At 34.8% G+C, this 14,746-nt stretch overlaps 1 protein-coding gene across 7 annotated transcripts in view; it reads left to right on the top strand.

Annotated features, from left to right (window-relative positions):
* Window positions 1-14,746, top strand: part of SPATS2 (spermatogenesis associated serine rich 2) — a 197,271-nt gene that overhangs the window by 133,990 nt on the left and 48,535 nt on the right. For 6 of the 7 annotated variants that reach the window (XM_037846128.1, XM_037846132.1, XM_037846126.1 and 3 more), the window contains 5 exons: window positions 1,926-2,034; window positions 3,683-3,732; window positions 8,431-8,692; window positions 9,890-10,069; window positions 12,661-12,796. In XM_037846128.1, the coding sequence (XP_037702056.1) occupies window positions 1,926-2,034; window positions 3,683-3,732; window positions 8,431-8,692; window positions 9,890-10,069; window positions 12,661-12,796 (737 nt within the window). Of the gene's footprint in view, window positions 1-1,925; window positions 2,035-3,682; window positions 3,733-6,685; window positions 6,803-8,430; window positions 8,693-9,889; window positions 10,070-12,660; window positions 12,797-14,746 lie in introns of those variants that run through there. The other variant, XM_037846133.1, reaches the window with a different exon arrangement.

The following is a 14,746-nucleotide window of genomic DNA, read 5'->3' as shown; positions in this document are numbered from 1 at the left end:
GGGGAGTTGATGCTTAACTTGTCCAGAATTTCTATATAAGGTGATAGTAAAGGTTTGGAAATGGATGGTGGTAATGGTAGCATATTACTGTGAGTGTAATCAACAGTACTGAACTATACAGGTGAATGTGGTTAAGAGAGGTAACTTTATAGAATGTATATTACTAGTTAATAAAAGTTTTGATATTTATATTTAATTTAAAAGTTAAAAGATAAATCATAGGACTGTACAGCACAGTGAACCCTATTGTAGACAACAGACTACAGTTAATAGTTCAAGTATAAGAGTTTTCTTTCATGGGTTATAACAAATGTATGACAAGGTGGTAATTCATAGAGTGGTATATGGGAAAAAATACACCTAATGTAAATAATGGATGATAGAACTATTTTAATAATCTTGCATCAGTTGTAACAGAGGTAATTACTGTTCGGAAAAAAATACAATTATTTTAAAAAGTGGTATCCTCAATAGTAAGAAACTTTCCATACCAATGCAAGATCTTGAGGTGGGGTGGTGTATGAGAATCCTGTGTTTTATGCATGGTTGTTTTGTAAAGTCATAACTCTCTAATAAGTAAAGAAAAGAAAATTATAAGGATTGGAAAGGAATTTTAAAAACTGCCCTTATTTTTGGATTATACCATTATCTACATAGGAAATCCAAGAGAGCAATAAGTTATTAGAACTAATAAGACTTCATCGAGGTTGCTGGATATAACACTGAGGTTCAAAATGAAAACAAAACATTAATTAAATGTTTTAGATTACATTTTTTAATCATAAAAAAATTAAGGATCTACCTAATAAAATTGGCCTATCTACTTTGAAGAGCAATTGGTCTTACCTAATGAAATTATAGATGTTCTGTTGTTCAGGAATTCTAGTGGTTATATATAGTCGAGACATTCACTGTTCACAGAAAACATCTATTTCCCTGATTTTCTTTATTGCTTATTGTTTGCTCAGCATTATTTTAGGCCCTGGGGATTCAACAGCAAATAGGCATAAGAATGTTTGTTACTGCATTATTCATAATAGCCCAAAATTGTAAACAATATATATGTCCATCAACAGGAGACAGCATGATTTGAGTATATGCATATAATGGAAATACTATGTAGCAGTTAAAATAAATGAAAAAGAAATCCATCTATGAGCACGGAAAACTTAAAAGGAGTGTTATATGAAAAAAGCAAATTGTTCATAGATATGTATGATATAATATTATGTAATGTAAAACATTACTATATATTACTTATGGATTCATACATCCTAAAAGTGCAGTATATATGGAAATAATAACACCAATTTAGGATGGAAATTCTGGGGGGGAGAAGGAGGGAAATGGGATATATGAGAGGTTCATGGGAGCTTCAGTTGCATCTCTTGGTTTATTTCATAAACTGGTTATCACATAGTGGGTGTTCATAGTATTGTTTTCTAAATGTTTTATATACCTGAAATAACTTAAGCTAATTTAAATTATCTCTATAAATTATCTTTATAATAAAATGATAGAAAGTGTTAATGTTTTCAAAATGTTTTACAAAAATCTAAGTTGTTTCATTAAACTTTCTACGTTATTTCCATAGAGTATGCTAAAAATAAGAAAACCTTGATGCTAAATTTATACCTAACACCTAAATTAAACAAATCACCCTTTCTTGAAATAAAATCTAGCTCATATCTTCTATTTCTAGAAATTTTCTGGTTTTATAAGTACTGAAATTTGTTTTTCATATGCTGTTACATGCATCTGTTGATCATTCTCGGTGAGATGGTTGTATGTGCTCTTATCAACAATAACAAGTGATTCATACTGTTAAGAATAAAATGTCACTGTTTTCATTATTCTTGGTAATAGGCCTCAGTTGCCAAATGACCTACTGATACTAGAATTAAATCATCCATCATCTTTTCCAGATAAATGCAGTGCGTGCAATAGTTCCCAATAAGAGCAACAATGAAATTATCCTGGTTTTGCAGCACTTTGATAATTGTGTGGATAAAACAGTACAAGCATTCATGGAAGGTAATCCTAGATCATTGTTTTTATAAGTTTGTATTTGTTCAGATAGAAGTTGGTTCAGATTTTTATACTATTCATTTAGCAAGCCAATGTTTGACATATTACATAGCAAACTATGATAACATATTATGACGTTTTTCTTATGTAAAATACCTCTTTCAACTCCAGAAGTAATTCTTGCATAAGGTATACGATATCTGAAATAAGAGACAAGCCAAAAAATCTCCATCATTTCACTCAGAATTTTCTCTAATGAAATCATGTGGCCATTGGTAGAAGGAACTTGATTGGAATTGGATTGGATAAGAATTTAAGAGACTCTTAATGATAAAAGCAATGATTTGGTGGCTCAGCAACAGATGGCAAATGCAAGGATTCAACATTCTCTTCCAGACTCTTATACCATTTAATTTGACTCTGGCAAGTACTCAGATGTGCAGGTTTGAGTTTGCTTATCTGACATATAGAGGAATGACAGACATCACAAAGTCTTTAAGATTATAGAGTTGAAGAGTGTTTTATGAACTTCTTTCCACATAACTTGTTTAAGAAAAATTTGCTTGAAGCCATTGCATCATTGAACAATGACATTTGATTAGGTCTCAGAATTCGCTAATATAGGTTTGCATAGTTGAGTTTGAAGGAGTACAGTTCACACAGGACTGCCCTCACTTCCCACACCAATTGCAAGTTCAGGTGTTCCCAAGACCACCTTCAGGTTCAATAATTTGCTAGAAGGACTCACAAAACTCCCTGAAAGCTGTTATACTTGTGGTTATGTTTTATTATGGTGAAAGGATACAGGTTAAAATCAGCCAAGGGAAGAAGTACACAGGACAGCATCTAGGAGAGTATCAAATGTGGGCTTCAGTTGTCCTCTCAGTGTAGTCATGTATAGTGTTACTTTTCCAGCATCAATATGTGACAGTATGTATGCATGGAGTGTTGTCAACCAGGTAGGTTCACCTGAGCCTCAATGTTTAGTTTTTATTCTGGCTCCGTGGTTGACTGCATGTGGCTGACCTTTGGTCTCCAGGCCCTCTGGAGTTAGAGCAGATACACATTATAAATCACATTTTTAGACTGTTCAGTGGCCAAAGTCCCTAGGTAAATAAAGACACTCTTCCCAGAGATCACCTCTGAGGAGACGAGGACAAACCAGATCTCTTTGGGTAATGTTAATTCTTTACTATATAAGAATAAACAGATCCCGTTAGAATTTTCTTCATCTGTTTTCTTTATACTACTAATATTCTTTATAATACTAAGGCAGTGTAAGATGTTCAGCTCTCTGCAAAACAACATAGCCAAAGTGGTATATATCTCTTGGAGGAGAGGGGATGGCTCACTCATGTTGAAACCCAACGTTTTTGTATTCAGTCTAAGATGTACGAATAAAAGAACCTTCAAATGGCCAGGGTACGTTGGTATAGTCCTGGAAGAACTTACTGAGGAAATTATGTGGAGAAGGAGAGCTAAATAGGCAGGTATTCTAGAAGGTAAGCATGATGTATTGGTCAGAGACTTGACCGAGACTTTTCCTATTAAGAGCTTTGGAAATTCTCCAGCGATTACAAAACACAGAGATGCTAATTCCTGTTTTACTATATGTGCGGTAGGAGAGAAAATCTATAATTGGTTTCTCTTACAGGTAGTGCCAGTGAAGTACTCAAAGAATGGACAGTAACAGGCAAGAAGAAGGTAAAAAATGAATTAAATTTAAAAGTATGATGTTGATATTTGTATTATAAAATTTCAGGCTCTGCCAAAGTATTTGAAAGAAATGGTTTATATCTGCATCTTCAGTTTACGTGGTTAAAAAATGTCTTCTGTGACATTGAAACACAGCTGTGTCTAACAGAGTGCCTCACAGTCTACTTGTGATGTAAGGAGGGAAACAGAGTGACTTAGCCATGGTGCAGTTGCTGAAGAGATATTAATATTTGATGGAATGAAATAAAAGAACATGTCAAGGGAAGCTAAGCTCCTTTAGAGAAAGTGATCTAGTCGGTGGTTTTCACCATCATTCTATCATACATGAGTGAAAACAGTTCCGAATTTTAGGTCTGACAACTGTTTCCTACTCTTCATTCACTGTGTGGTAGCCTCCTAATGATAGTAAGTCTAACATGGAGCTTTGCTACTATAACTAATTAGGTGCCTTGTGAAGGGGTTGGATATTTCAGTTTAGGGAGACAGAAGGGACTTGGGCTGTGGAGTGAAACAGAACTGTGATTTAGACCCTGTTCCATTGCTTACTGGTTTTGTGGCCTGGGAGTGTTTTTTAACTTTCTGTGCCTTCTTGCTCATCTTTAAAATAAAAAAATAATCCTAACAAATACAAGTATCTAATACAATGCCTAACATATTAGTTCTCATTGCCTTCTCCTTATCCAGTTAAAACCAAAATGCTTTCCCTAATGTATACTAGTTATGCTCAGGATGCTTTCCACAGCCCTGTTCACTAAATATAGCTCCTTTAGGAAATGCTTGACCTATGGATTTTAATCATCTCTTTGAAACATATTACTGTGTGCATCAGTTTGGGGTATCCTTTTCCTTTATTAGGGCAGTGCTGAAGTTTGGGATGCTTTTCTTTTTTAAAAATTTTAAGAATTTTATTGTGTCTATATATATACTACAAATATTCCATTTCAACCATTTTTAAGTATATGATACAATGGCATTAATTACATTCACAGTGTTGTGCTACCGTCACCACCATCCATTTCCAAAACTTTTTTATCACCCCCAGTAGAAACTCATTACCCATTAAGCAGTAACTCCCCATTCCCCCTTCCCTCAACCCCTGGGAACCTCTAATCTACTTTTAGTTTCTATGAATTTGCCTTTTCCAGCTATTTCATATAGGTAAGATCATAACAATATTTTCCCTTTTGGGTCTGGTTTCTTTCATTTAGCCTAATGTCTTCAGGATTCATCCATGTTGTCACATGCATCAGAACTTCATTCCTTTTTATGTCTGAATAATATTCCATTGTGTGTATATACCATATTTTGTTTATCCACTCATCTTTTGATGGGCCCTTGGGCTGTTGCCACCTTTTGGCTGTTGTGATAATGCTGTCATGAAATTTGTATACAAATACCTGTTTGAATCCCTTTTTTCCAATTCTTTTGGATATATACCTAGAAGTGGAATTGCCAGGCTATTTGGTAATTCTGTTTAATTTTTTGAGGAACTACCAAACTGTTTCCCACAGCAACTGCACCATTTTACATTCCCACTAACAATGTACCAGGGTTCTGATTTTTCCACATCCTCACTTACCCTTGTTAAATTCCTTTTTTTAAATAATAGCTATCCTTGTGGGTGTGAAGTGGTAACTTATTGTGGTTTTGATTTGCATTTCCTTAATGACTAATGATGTTGCACATCTGATCATATATGCTTATTGGCCATTTGTGTATTTTCTTTGAAGAACTGTCTATTTAAGTCCTTTGCCCTTTTTTGTGTGGTTTTTTTTGTTTGTTTGTTTTTAAATTCAATTTTATTGAGATATATTCACATACCATACAGTCATCCAAAGTGTACAATCAGTTGTTCACAGTACCATTATATAGTTGTGCATTCACCACCACAATTAATTTTTGAACATTTTCATTACCTCAAAAAAAAAAAGAATAAAAATTAAAATAAAAAAGAAGACCCAAAACATCCCATCCCACCCCATCCCTCCCTATTATTCATTTACTTTTTGTTTCCATTTTTCTACTCATCGGTCCATACACAGGATGAAAGGAATGTGAATCACAAGGTTTTTACAATCACATGGTCACATAGTATAAGCTATAAGTTATACAATCATCTTCAAGAATCGAGGATACTGGGTTGTAGTTCAACAGTTTCAGGTATTTCCTCCTAGCTGTTCCACTACACTAAAAACTAAAAAGGGCTATCTATATAATATATAAGAATAACCTCCAGAATGTCCTCTCAACTCCATTTGAAATCTCTTAGCCACTGAAACTTTATTTTGTTTCATTTCTCTTCCCCCTTTTGGTTAAGAAGTCTTTCTCAATCCCTCAGTGCCGGATCCAGGTTCATCCCTGGGAGTCATGTCCCATATTGCCAGGAGATTTACACCCCTGGGAGTCGTGTCCCATGTAGGGGGGAGACCCCCCCTTTTTTATTGTGGTAGCATATATACAACATAAAATTTCTCATTTTAACTGCTTTCAGGTATACAATTCACTGATATTAATTACATTCACGATGTTGTGCTACCATCACCACCTTTGCCTATTTTTAAATTGGGTTGTTTGTCTTTTTGTTGTTGAGTAGTAGCAGTTCTTTATATATTCAGGATATTAAACCCTTTTCAGATATATGATTTTCAACTGTTTTCTACCACTATCTAAGTTGTCTTTTCTCTTTCTTGATAATGTCCTTTTATGCACAAAAGTTTTTAATGTTGATAAAGTCCAGTTTATCTGTTTTTTCTTTTGTTGCTCATGCTTTTGGTGTAAAGTTTAAGAATCCATTGCCAAATTCAATGTCCAAAGATTTTCCCCTGTTTTCTTCTAAGAGTTCTCTGGTTTTATTTCTTATATTTAGGTCATTGATCCATTTTGAGTTGATTTTTTGTATATGGTATGAGGTAGGGATCCATCTTCATTTTTTTTTTTGCAGGTGTACATCTAGTTTTCCCAGCATCATTTGTTGAAGATACTATTCTTTCTCCATCGAATGTACTTGGCACACTTGTCAGAAATCAATTGGCCATAGTGGAATGCTTTCCTAATGACTGTAAATCACTTCATTATTATTTCTGTCATGTCTTGACCATCCAGGCTTGTTCTCATTTACTCTTGAAAATTTTTTCCAAAAGGGGGTTACTACTACTTCAGATTCCCCTGAAGCTCCCCGTAATCATATTTTGACTATTTGCTTAATTTCTTCCCTCTACTTTCACCCTATCATAGATAGCTATGTGAGCTCTTGAGAACACCCATTTCTTAATTTATTGGCACAGAATTATCAGTTATTAGTGATCTAGGGTGTGCATGAAACTGGAAAAGTATGTGTGCCTAAGAACACAAATTTAACAGTCAGAGAAAGAAAAATAGCTTCAGTTTGTCAGTCCCAAATACCCAAATCCAGTCCAGTTAACTGTTGGGATTAGTCCAATTGGAAGTGGCTATGTTCATTCACTGGGAATTATATTCAGAGTTTCAGGAGAATAGTAGTGCTTCTGCTAGAACAGGCCAGTCTAGGCTTAGGGATAGAATTAAGTTATTACCAGTATTTGTTGGATGGCAAAATAAAGGTAAAGGACTTTTTTATTCGTTTTAATTTTTCTATTTGCTTAGGTAATACATTCATGTGGCTCACAATTCAAAAGATACAAAAGTTAATACTCTAATACACTGAAACATCTTTATACCACCTATTCCTTAGCCATTTGTTCCCCATCCCAGGGGCAAACAGTATTATCAATTTCTTATGTATCTTCCAAGATATTTTATGCATATATAAGCAAATATGAATATATAAGCTCCTCTTTGTTCTCTTTTTTCATATACTATATCTTGAAGTATGTTCCATTTCAGTATATAAAGAGCTTACTTGCTTTTTATGAATACATAATAATCCTACTGTTTGGATATATCATAACTTATTTAACCAGTTCCCTATTGATCAAAATTTGGGTTGCTTCCAATCCTTTGCTCTTATTGATAATACTGCACTGAATAACCTTGTGCATTTATCATTTTGCTTATATGTTAGTATCTGTTGCTGTAGGATAAAATCCTAGCAGTGGAATTGCTGGTCAAAGAATATGTGCATTTGTAATCTTGATAAGTATTACTAGACTGCCATAGATAGTACCAATTTACACTTCCACCAGCAATATGTGAGAATGCCAGTTTCCCTACACCCTCAACCCTAGAGTGTTATCAAACTTCTTGACCTTTGCTAATCTCATAGATGAAAAATGATACAGTAATAGACTTTTATTTTATATTTATCTTATTAGACTGAGGTTGCACTTCATTCCATGTGTTTATATCCTATGCCATTTCTTTATTGGATGATTGTTTTCTCTCGTTTATTTTTTGTTACAGCTCTCTATTTGTTTGAATATAAGTAGCACATAGTTTTCATATTTTATCACTTACCTTTTGATTTTCCTTATGGTGGTTTTTGCTATGCAGACATTTTTGTATATTATGTGTTCAAATTTATCCAAAGTATAGAATTTTACACATAGCTATTTCAGGTAGTAGTTCCTTGTTTATAAAAATGTGTTAAATTACTGGAAGAACATATAAGAAATTGGTAGCATTGATTGCCATTGGGTGGCTTGAGTTTATCTCTCTGGCTTGTGGGAGTCTTTTTTTTTTCTTATTTTTAAAATCTTCAATAACCCTTAGAACAAAAAGAAGAAAAGTAAACCAAAACCTGCAGCAGAAGCAAGTAACACTGTCCCAGATTCCAGTAAATCAGTTTCCATTCAAGGGGAGCATGCTGTGCCTTCCTCAGAGAAAGGTGGTGTTAATGGTTACCATGTGAACGGTGCCATCAATGACACTGAATCTGTGGACTCACTCAGTGAAGGTTTGGAGACACTTTCAATAGATGCCAGAGAACTAGAGGATCCTGAGCCTGCCACACCAGATATGCTGGGTAGAACAGGTGAGTTTATTAACACGTTTTTGAAAAGTTACATTCAATTGAGAAATACAGGGACCTCCTAGGAGAGAAAGCAAACAATAAATTGAATCTAGGTGGTCTTTTACATTTTAATTTTTGTTACTTCTTGCATGAAAGTCACATTTTATAATTATCAAAGATGTAGAAAAATATAATTCTTGTACCATTGTCTCATATTTTAACTTTAGTCTAAATCAGTCTTGAACTCTTCTGACTTAGTAACAGAGAAGTATCTTAGTACCCTAGTATTTAGAGACTGCAGAAGGGAAAGTTAAGATATTTAAAAATTATAAACTTAAATATGGAGAAAGATGATGATGTTATTATTCTAAGACCCAATGCAGTGAAGAATATATAATAACTACTATAATCCCAGCTTTTAGGGAAACTAGACTGTTAGTTTCTAGTAAAGAGTTAGGGTTAGTTTTAGTTCTAAATCCAAGTATCTTTTACATTTTTCATTTGTTTCTTTTATTATTAACCATTTTTGTTGAGGGCTAGGAAGATACTGGAATGTCTCTCTTTTGAAATTTTTTTTTTAATTACTATTTGTTAATCTAGTTCCCCTTGCCCTTTTGCTGCTGAATTTTTAAATGTAATGTCTATTTAATAATTATTCTGTCAATTTTAGAGGTTCTTTTATTGATTCATTCATAAAAAAAGACTTAGAGAAAAAATATTGCACCTACACTGACCTCACAAACCAGTGATAGACAGTGGCTTCCTTCCCCTCACCCACGACCCACCCCCGAACTAATTTTCCTCTCATTTACTTTTTGCCCTTTTTACTCCATAAAGCTTTAAAACTCTTTTTTTCCTGTGAAAGTATAAAATTCTCTTTTCTTCAACATAACTCATGGAAGGCAGCAGAAATTGGTGAGGTTGACATGCTTCACATCCTTGTACCACTGCCAGAGAAGAAAGAAGTAGCCTATCTAGAGATGGGTTAACAAAGACTCCTCTTCCTTTCTTCTTTCAGGGTTCCTTAGGGCTGTCTAAGCCAGAAGTTACTGTTAGCCATATCCAGTTCATTCTGATTATTATTCTGCCAGATGATTTGTTCACAACCATCTGAGTCAAGGTTTTGCCTAAAACATCTTCACCTGTTTTATATATACTTAAAACTGATAGATTTACCCCTAAATTGTGCTCTAAAATACTACCTCTTTTCTTTGACAGGATCCATGCTGGAGAATGGTGTCTCTGATTTTGAGACCAAGCCTTTGACTATGCACTCTTCTCAGAATTCGCAGCAATCCAGGAATGCTGCCAAATCTCTCTCAAGACCAACCACAGGACTTCAGCTTTCCAGTCTGGGGATAGATGGTGTTCCACTCTCCTCTACTACCAAAAAGCTAGGTAAATCAGAGGCGCCCACCCCTGAGAAAAAACTAAAAATCTATATTTTTAGCCAAAGAGGGTGAATTATCTCTTTGTTCCCATAGGTAAGGTTTCAGAAAGGCAAAAAGTAACAGTTTCTCTGTTTTCCAAGCAGCCCTTCCCCATCTCTGTATATGCTGTTGGCATCTGACATCAGTTTAGATATTGTGTGCGGTCTTGTTACAATGACAAAGATCCTGTTTGTGAATTAAAGTCAAACTTTACTGCCAGGATGACTTATCTGCTAACACTAACTTGCTTCCTTTATTTGCTTTACTGTAATGCTTTTATGTTCTTTCCTTCATTTTTATCTCCTGGTTGACTCAACAGCAAGAAGCCCAACCATCTCTGACACGACATTTTAAAGAAATATTTTCACTCCTTTTCACAATTTCATGCTCTAATTGATACCTGACAGACTCTAGCTTTAAACAAGATCATTTTCTATGAAGTAAGTACTGAGCATCGACTGGTGGTAGCTCTTTACTTTTTTTTTTTTAATTAACTATAATAGACACAAATAAATAGCCAATAATTAAACAGATAGAGGAACAGCCCTTCTGAGTATCATATATATCTAAGCATGGTGATCCACTCCATTGAATAAATAAGTTATTGAAATGTAAGGGAGATTTCTAACCTGTGGCTTTTTATTGAATCATCTATTCCACAAATTAAACTGTTCTTTAACTAGCAAAGCTCTCCATTTTATTTTTCTAACATAAGCCTCAGCTTGTTCCAGAGCAGCAAGCCTAGGCTGCTTAATGCTTGCTTTATTGAAATTTTCTTACATTATCAGAAGCACAATAATGGGAGAGACTATGATATACCTACTTTGTTTCTTATTTGAGAATATTCAGAAAGGAAAAATAAAGGAGTGTGTATAGGCACAATACTTAAAAGCTTTTAGGTAGTTAAAGAGATCAAATTGAGATGAAGAATTTAAATAAAAAATTGAAAATCTGTTTCTTGGCACAATTATGAACTTTTTGTAGACCCATGATTCTTTCATTAGCTGTGTATATAATTTTGACATTGGAGTATATAGAAAAGGTAATAGAACTCTTGGAAACTGGTTAAAATATGTTGAGTAGGTAGTTGTATTTCATCTTTATCTACAAAGCTGTTTTCCTCACATATAATGCTTCAAACTGTACTATAGAGAACTTTTTATCAATTTTGTAACATGCTCATGGAAAAGTATATTCTATTAAACCGTATGATTTAAGGAGTTTTGAACATTTAGTAGCTATTCAAATAGTTTTTTGTTTGTTTTTAGTCTTTTTTCTCTCCATGTTTCATTTTATTTTGGCTGTTTTCTAAAATGACTATCTTCAGGTTCACTAATTTTTTTTCCAGTGTCTAACTGCTATTACTCTCATTCAGTGTGTTTTTTATTTCAGACATTATTTTTTTCATCTCTAGAGTTTGATTTGGGTCTTTTAAATTTTCTTCCAAGTCTCCTGACATGTTCATGCTTTCCTCCTCCTTTTTGAACATGTGGTTTCTGGGTATAATAACTTCTCAATATTTTATTTACTCTATTTTTCATATGCCATTCTGGGTCTATTTTTGCTGATTGACTTTTCATTATGAGTCATATTTTTCTGCTTCTTTTATGCCTGGTAATTTTTTACTGGATGCCATCTACTGTAAATTTTGCTTTGTTAGTTGCTAGACAATTTTGTATTTCATTAAATATTCTTGTACTTTGTTCTGGGACTTGGTGAAGTTACTTGGAAACCCTTGAAGGCTTGCTTTTAAGATTTTTAAGGTTGAACTAGAAGAAGCCTTTAGTCTAGAGTGAATTTGCCTCATGACTGAAGTGATACACCTCTAAATACTCTACCTGGTACCCTATGTATTGCAAGGTTTTCCACTCTGGGTGACCTCTGGGTCACCTACATCTTCCAGGTAGTTCTTTTTCTTGTCTCAGGTCGTTTCCTCACATGCATCAAGTAGTTCCCTCACATGAATGCACTGATCAATACTCAGAATCCCCTGTAGATCTGTAGAGTACACTGCTTTGTGTGTATTTGTGTGTGTGTGCGTAACTCTCTTCTCTCCAGTACTCCAGTACTGTGCCTGGAGAATTCTAGCCACCTTGGCCTATCTGAGTTTTCAACTCTGTCCCCCAACTCTGGGAGATTACCAGGTTCAGTTTGGGATTTCTCCTTCCTGCTTTATAGCCTGGCAACTCTCTGCAGACAGTAATTTGGTGCAATCTTAGGCCTTACCTTGATTTGTTCCCTTTTTCTCTGGAAAAAGCACTGCCTATTTGTCCATTGTCTGAAAACCATTGTGATATATTTATATGTATTTATGTTTATGCCTTAGTTGTTTAAAGATGAAAAATTTGATTCCTGTTACTCTGTCTTAGCCAGGATACTTAATTTTTTTTTTAAATCTATGAAACATCATTTTTTGGAGAGGAGGGTAAGGGGGTGGCCATTTAGGAAACATTTTTAGTCCACATGACACTTGTTACTCTATATGCTTAGCTGTTGGGATCCAACTTTCAAGTTACTTATGCTCCGTTTTTTCTGTTAATATTTGTTTTTTTTCCCAAGGTTCCAATATCGAAAAATCTGTAAAAGACCTCCAGCGCTGCACAGTCTCTCTTGCACGGTATCGAGTTGTAGTTAAAGAAGAGATGGATACCTCTATTAAGAAAATGAAACAAGCTTTTGCTGAACTTCAGAGCTGGTAAGTTACTTTACATTTGCTATCAGTAGCACAAAAATGATCGTTTATTATGATGGTCAGGCTATCAACAAGTTCTTTAATTCCCAACTCATAACTACTGGGGAGAGACTTAAAAATCCTATGGTATATTTAGCTTTCTGCTTTGCTCTGCTTCTTTTGGTCACAGTGTGGGAATGAATGGTGTAGAGGACTCAAAATGCTCTAGCAATGATCTTGAGATTAATATTGCTTGGAAGAGGGACCAAAAAATTTTTAGAAGATGAAGTACCTTTACATTAGGGTCCTCCATTTAAACTAGGAGCCTATAACGATGACATGATGTTTTTGAACAAAATTATAAAGTAGAAAAGATCTGTCTTTGCTTTTCTGTCTCCTTTCATTCTTCCTAGCACTCCCTAACCCAGTTGTCTCTTCTGTGCACTGTATTAAACATTGAATTGTTTTAACTTTATGTTTCTCAAACTGTTCTATAGAATACCCATTTCTTAAAATGTATTAATATTTCTTCTGTGAGGGAAACGAGGGTTTGGTAGTTAAAGAGATTCGAAAATACTTTTTAAAATTTTACTACAGGTCTTCTCAGTGTCATTTCAATGCTACTGGGCTTTGTGAATTTCCAAGAGGGAGCTATATTATACTGTTTTTCAAGTGTATTTGATTGTGGGCTCTCTTTTTGGGAATAAATATATTCTAATATTCCCTAGAACACCAATTTTTTTTTTAAGTAATAGATATTAAGATTAATAGTTAAACCGTAACTCTTTTCTGGGATGTATTTGCATTTTATAAGAGATTTTTTTTTTTTTTTTAAATGAAATAGCCTTAAGGACTTTAAAATGATAGGAAGACAAACAGCAAGATTAATGTTTGGGATTTAGGACTGTCCACTCTGCTTATTTTTAAGAACTGTCTGGATCTGAAATATGAGAGGAAGCATTCATAAGTAGAGAAAACCTATACCACTCTTCCTCCCAACCATCCATCCATTTTCTTGCTTGTCATGGATTATTTTAGCCATTCCCAGTTGTGTATGTGTCCATAAACTTTGTCTAGTCACTTCATGCCACAGCAGACAAGAGATAGCGGGGAGTATAAGTAGCCACAATGCCCCTGTTCTCTGGAATTCAGGAGGGAGTAAATTAATGAAGAAAAGTTGCTGACCCTTACTTCTTTTTCCCCCCCATTATCCCAAACAAAAACCCTGTTCAATTTAAGCATTAAATCCCTATTCCCTATCCCCATTCCATCCCTTGATAGGCTGTCCCCTGCTTTCATCATCTGCAAAGCATAGATGGATCTATTAAATCATCATAACCAAAAAATACTTTTAGGGGTAAATAATTAACCTAGTAGCGTACCCATGGCTTATCCCAAACCCCAGGTTCCACCTTTCAGGTTTTGTAGCTAGAAACTTAATGTCATATCTTCTGTTTTTCTGCCACACAATTTTGTTCCAGCTAGATTACTCATCTCAAAACCTAACATTCACATTTCCTCTTCCATGTATTTAGTAATGCCACGTCCCAGCCTGATGTGCTCTCCTATACCTCTGTACTTACCTAAATTCACCCAATTCTCCATAACTGACCCAACTCTGGAAATTTTTATAGGTAACTATTTCTGCTCTGTCTGAACCTCTGGGAGGAAGCACCATGGCATGCCCTTTGGCCCAGATTATTATCGTATCAGACTGTTGGCTCATTGAGATAAGAATAAGGATCTAACTGTAGGTCAGAACAACTTTGCCTTGATAAGCCTCTGGTCTCCATGATTGCTCAGCTTACTGATTACTTAGCCCGCAGGATCTGATTTCATTTAGAATTGGGCAGAACCAGGAAACAGTTACATGAGAGAGATTTGTGAGTTCCTGCTTAGTTGGAACCCAGCCAAGGGGAGCCTCCTTCAATAAATGTCAAATGAAGTGGCTTTCTGCCTAGGAACTGTGTATTT

The sequence above is a fragment of the Choloepus didactylus genome, chromosome 8 (genome assembly GCF_015220235.1).
Source record: "Choloepus didactylus isolate mChoDid1 chromosome 8, mChoDid1.pri, whole genome shotgun sequence".
Taxonomy (NCBI): Eukaryota; Metazoa; Chordata; class Mammalia; order Pilosa; family Megalonychidae; genus Choloepus; species Choloepus didactylus.
This window is presented reverse-complemented; position numbering and strand designations above follow the sequence as displayed.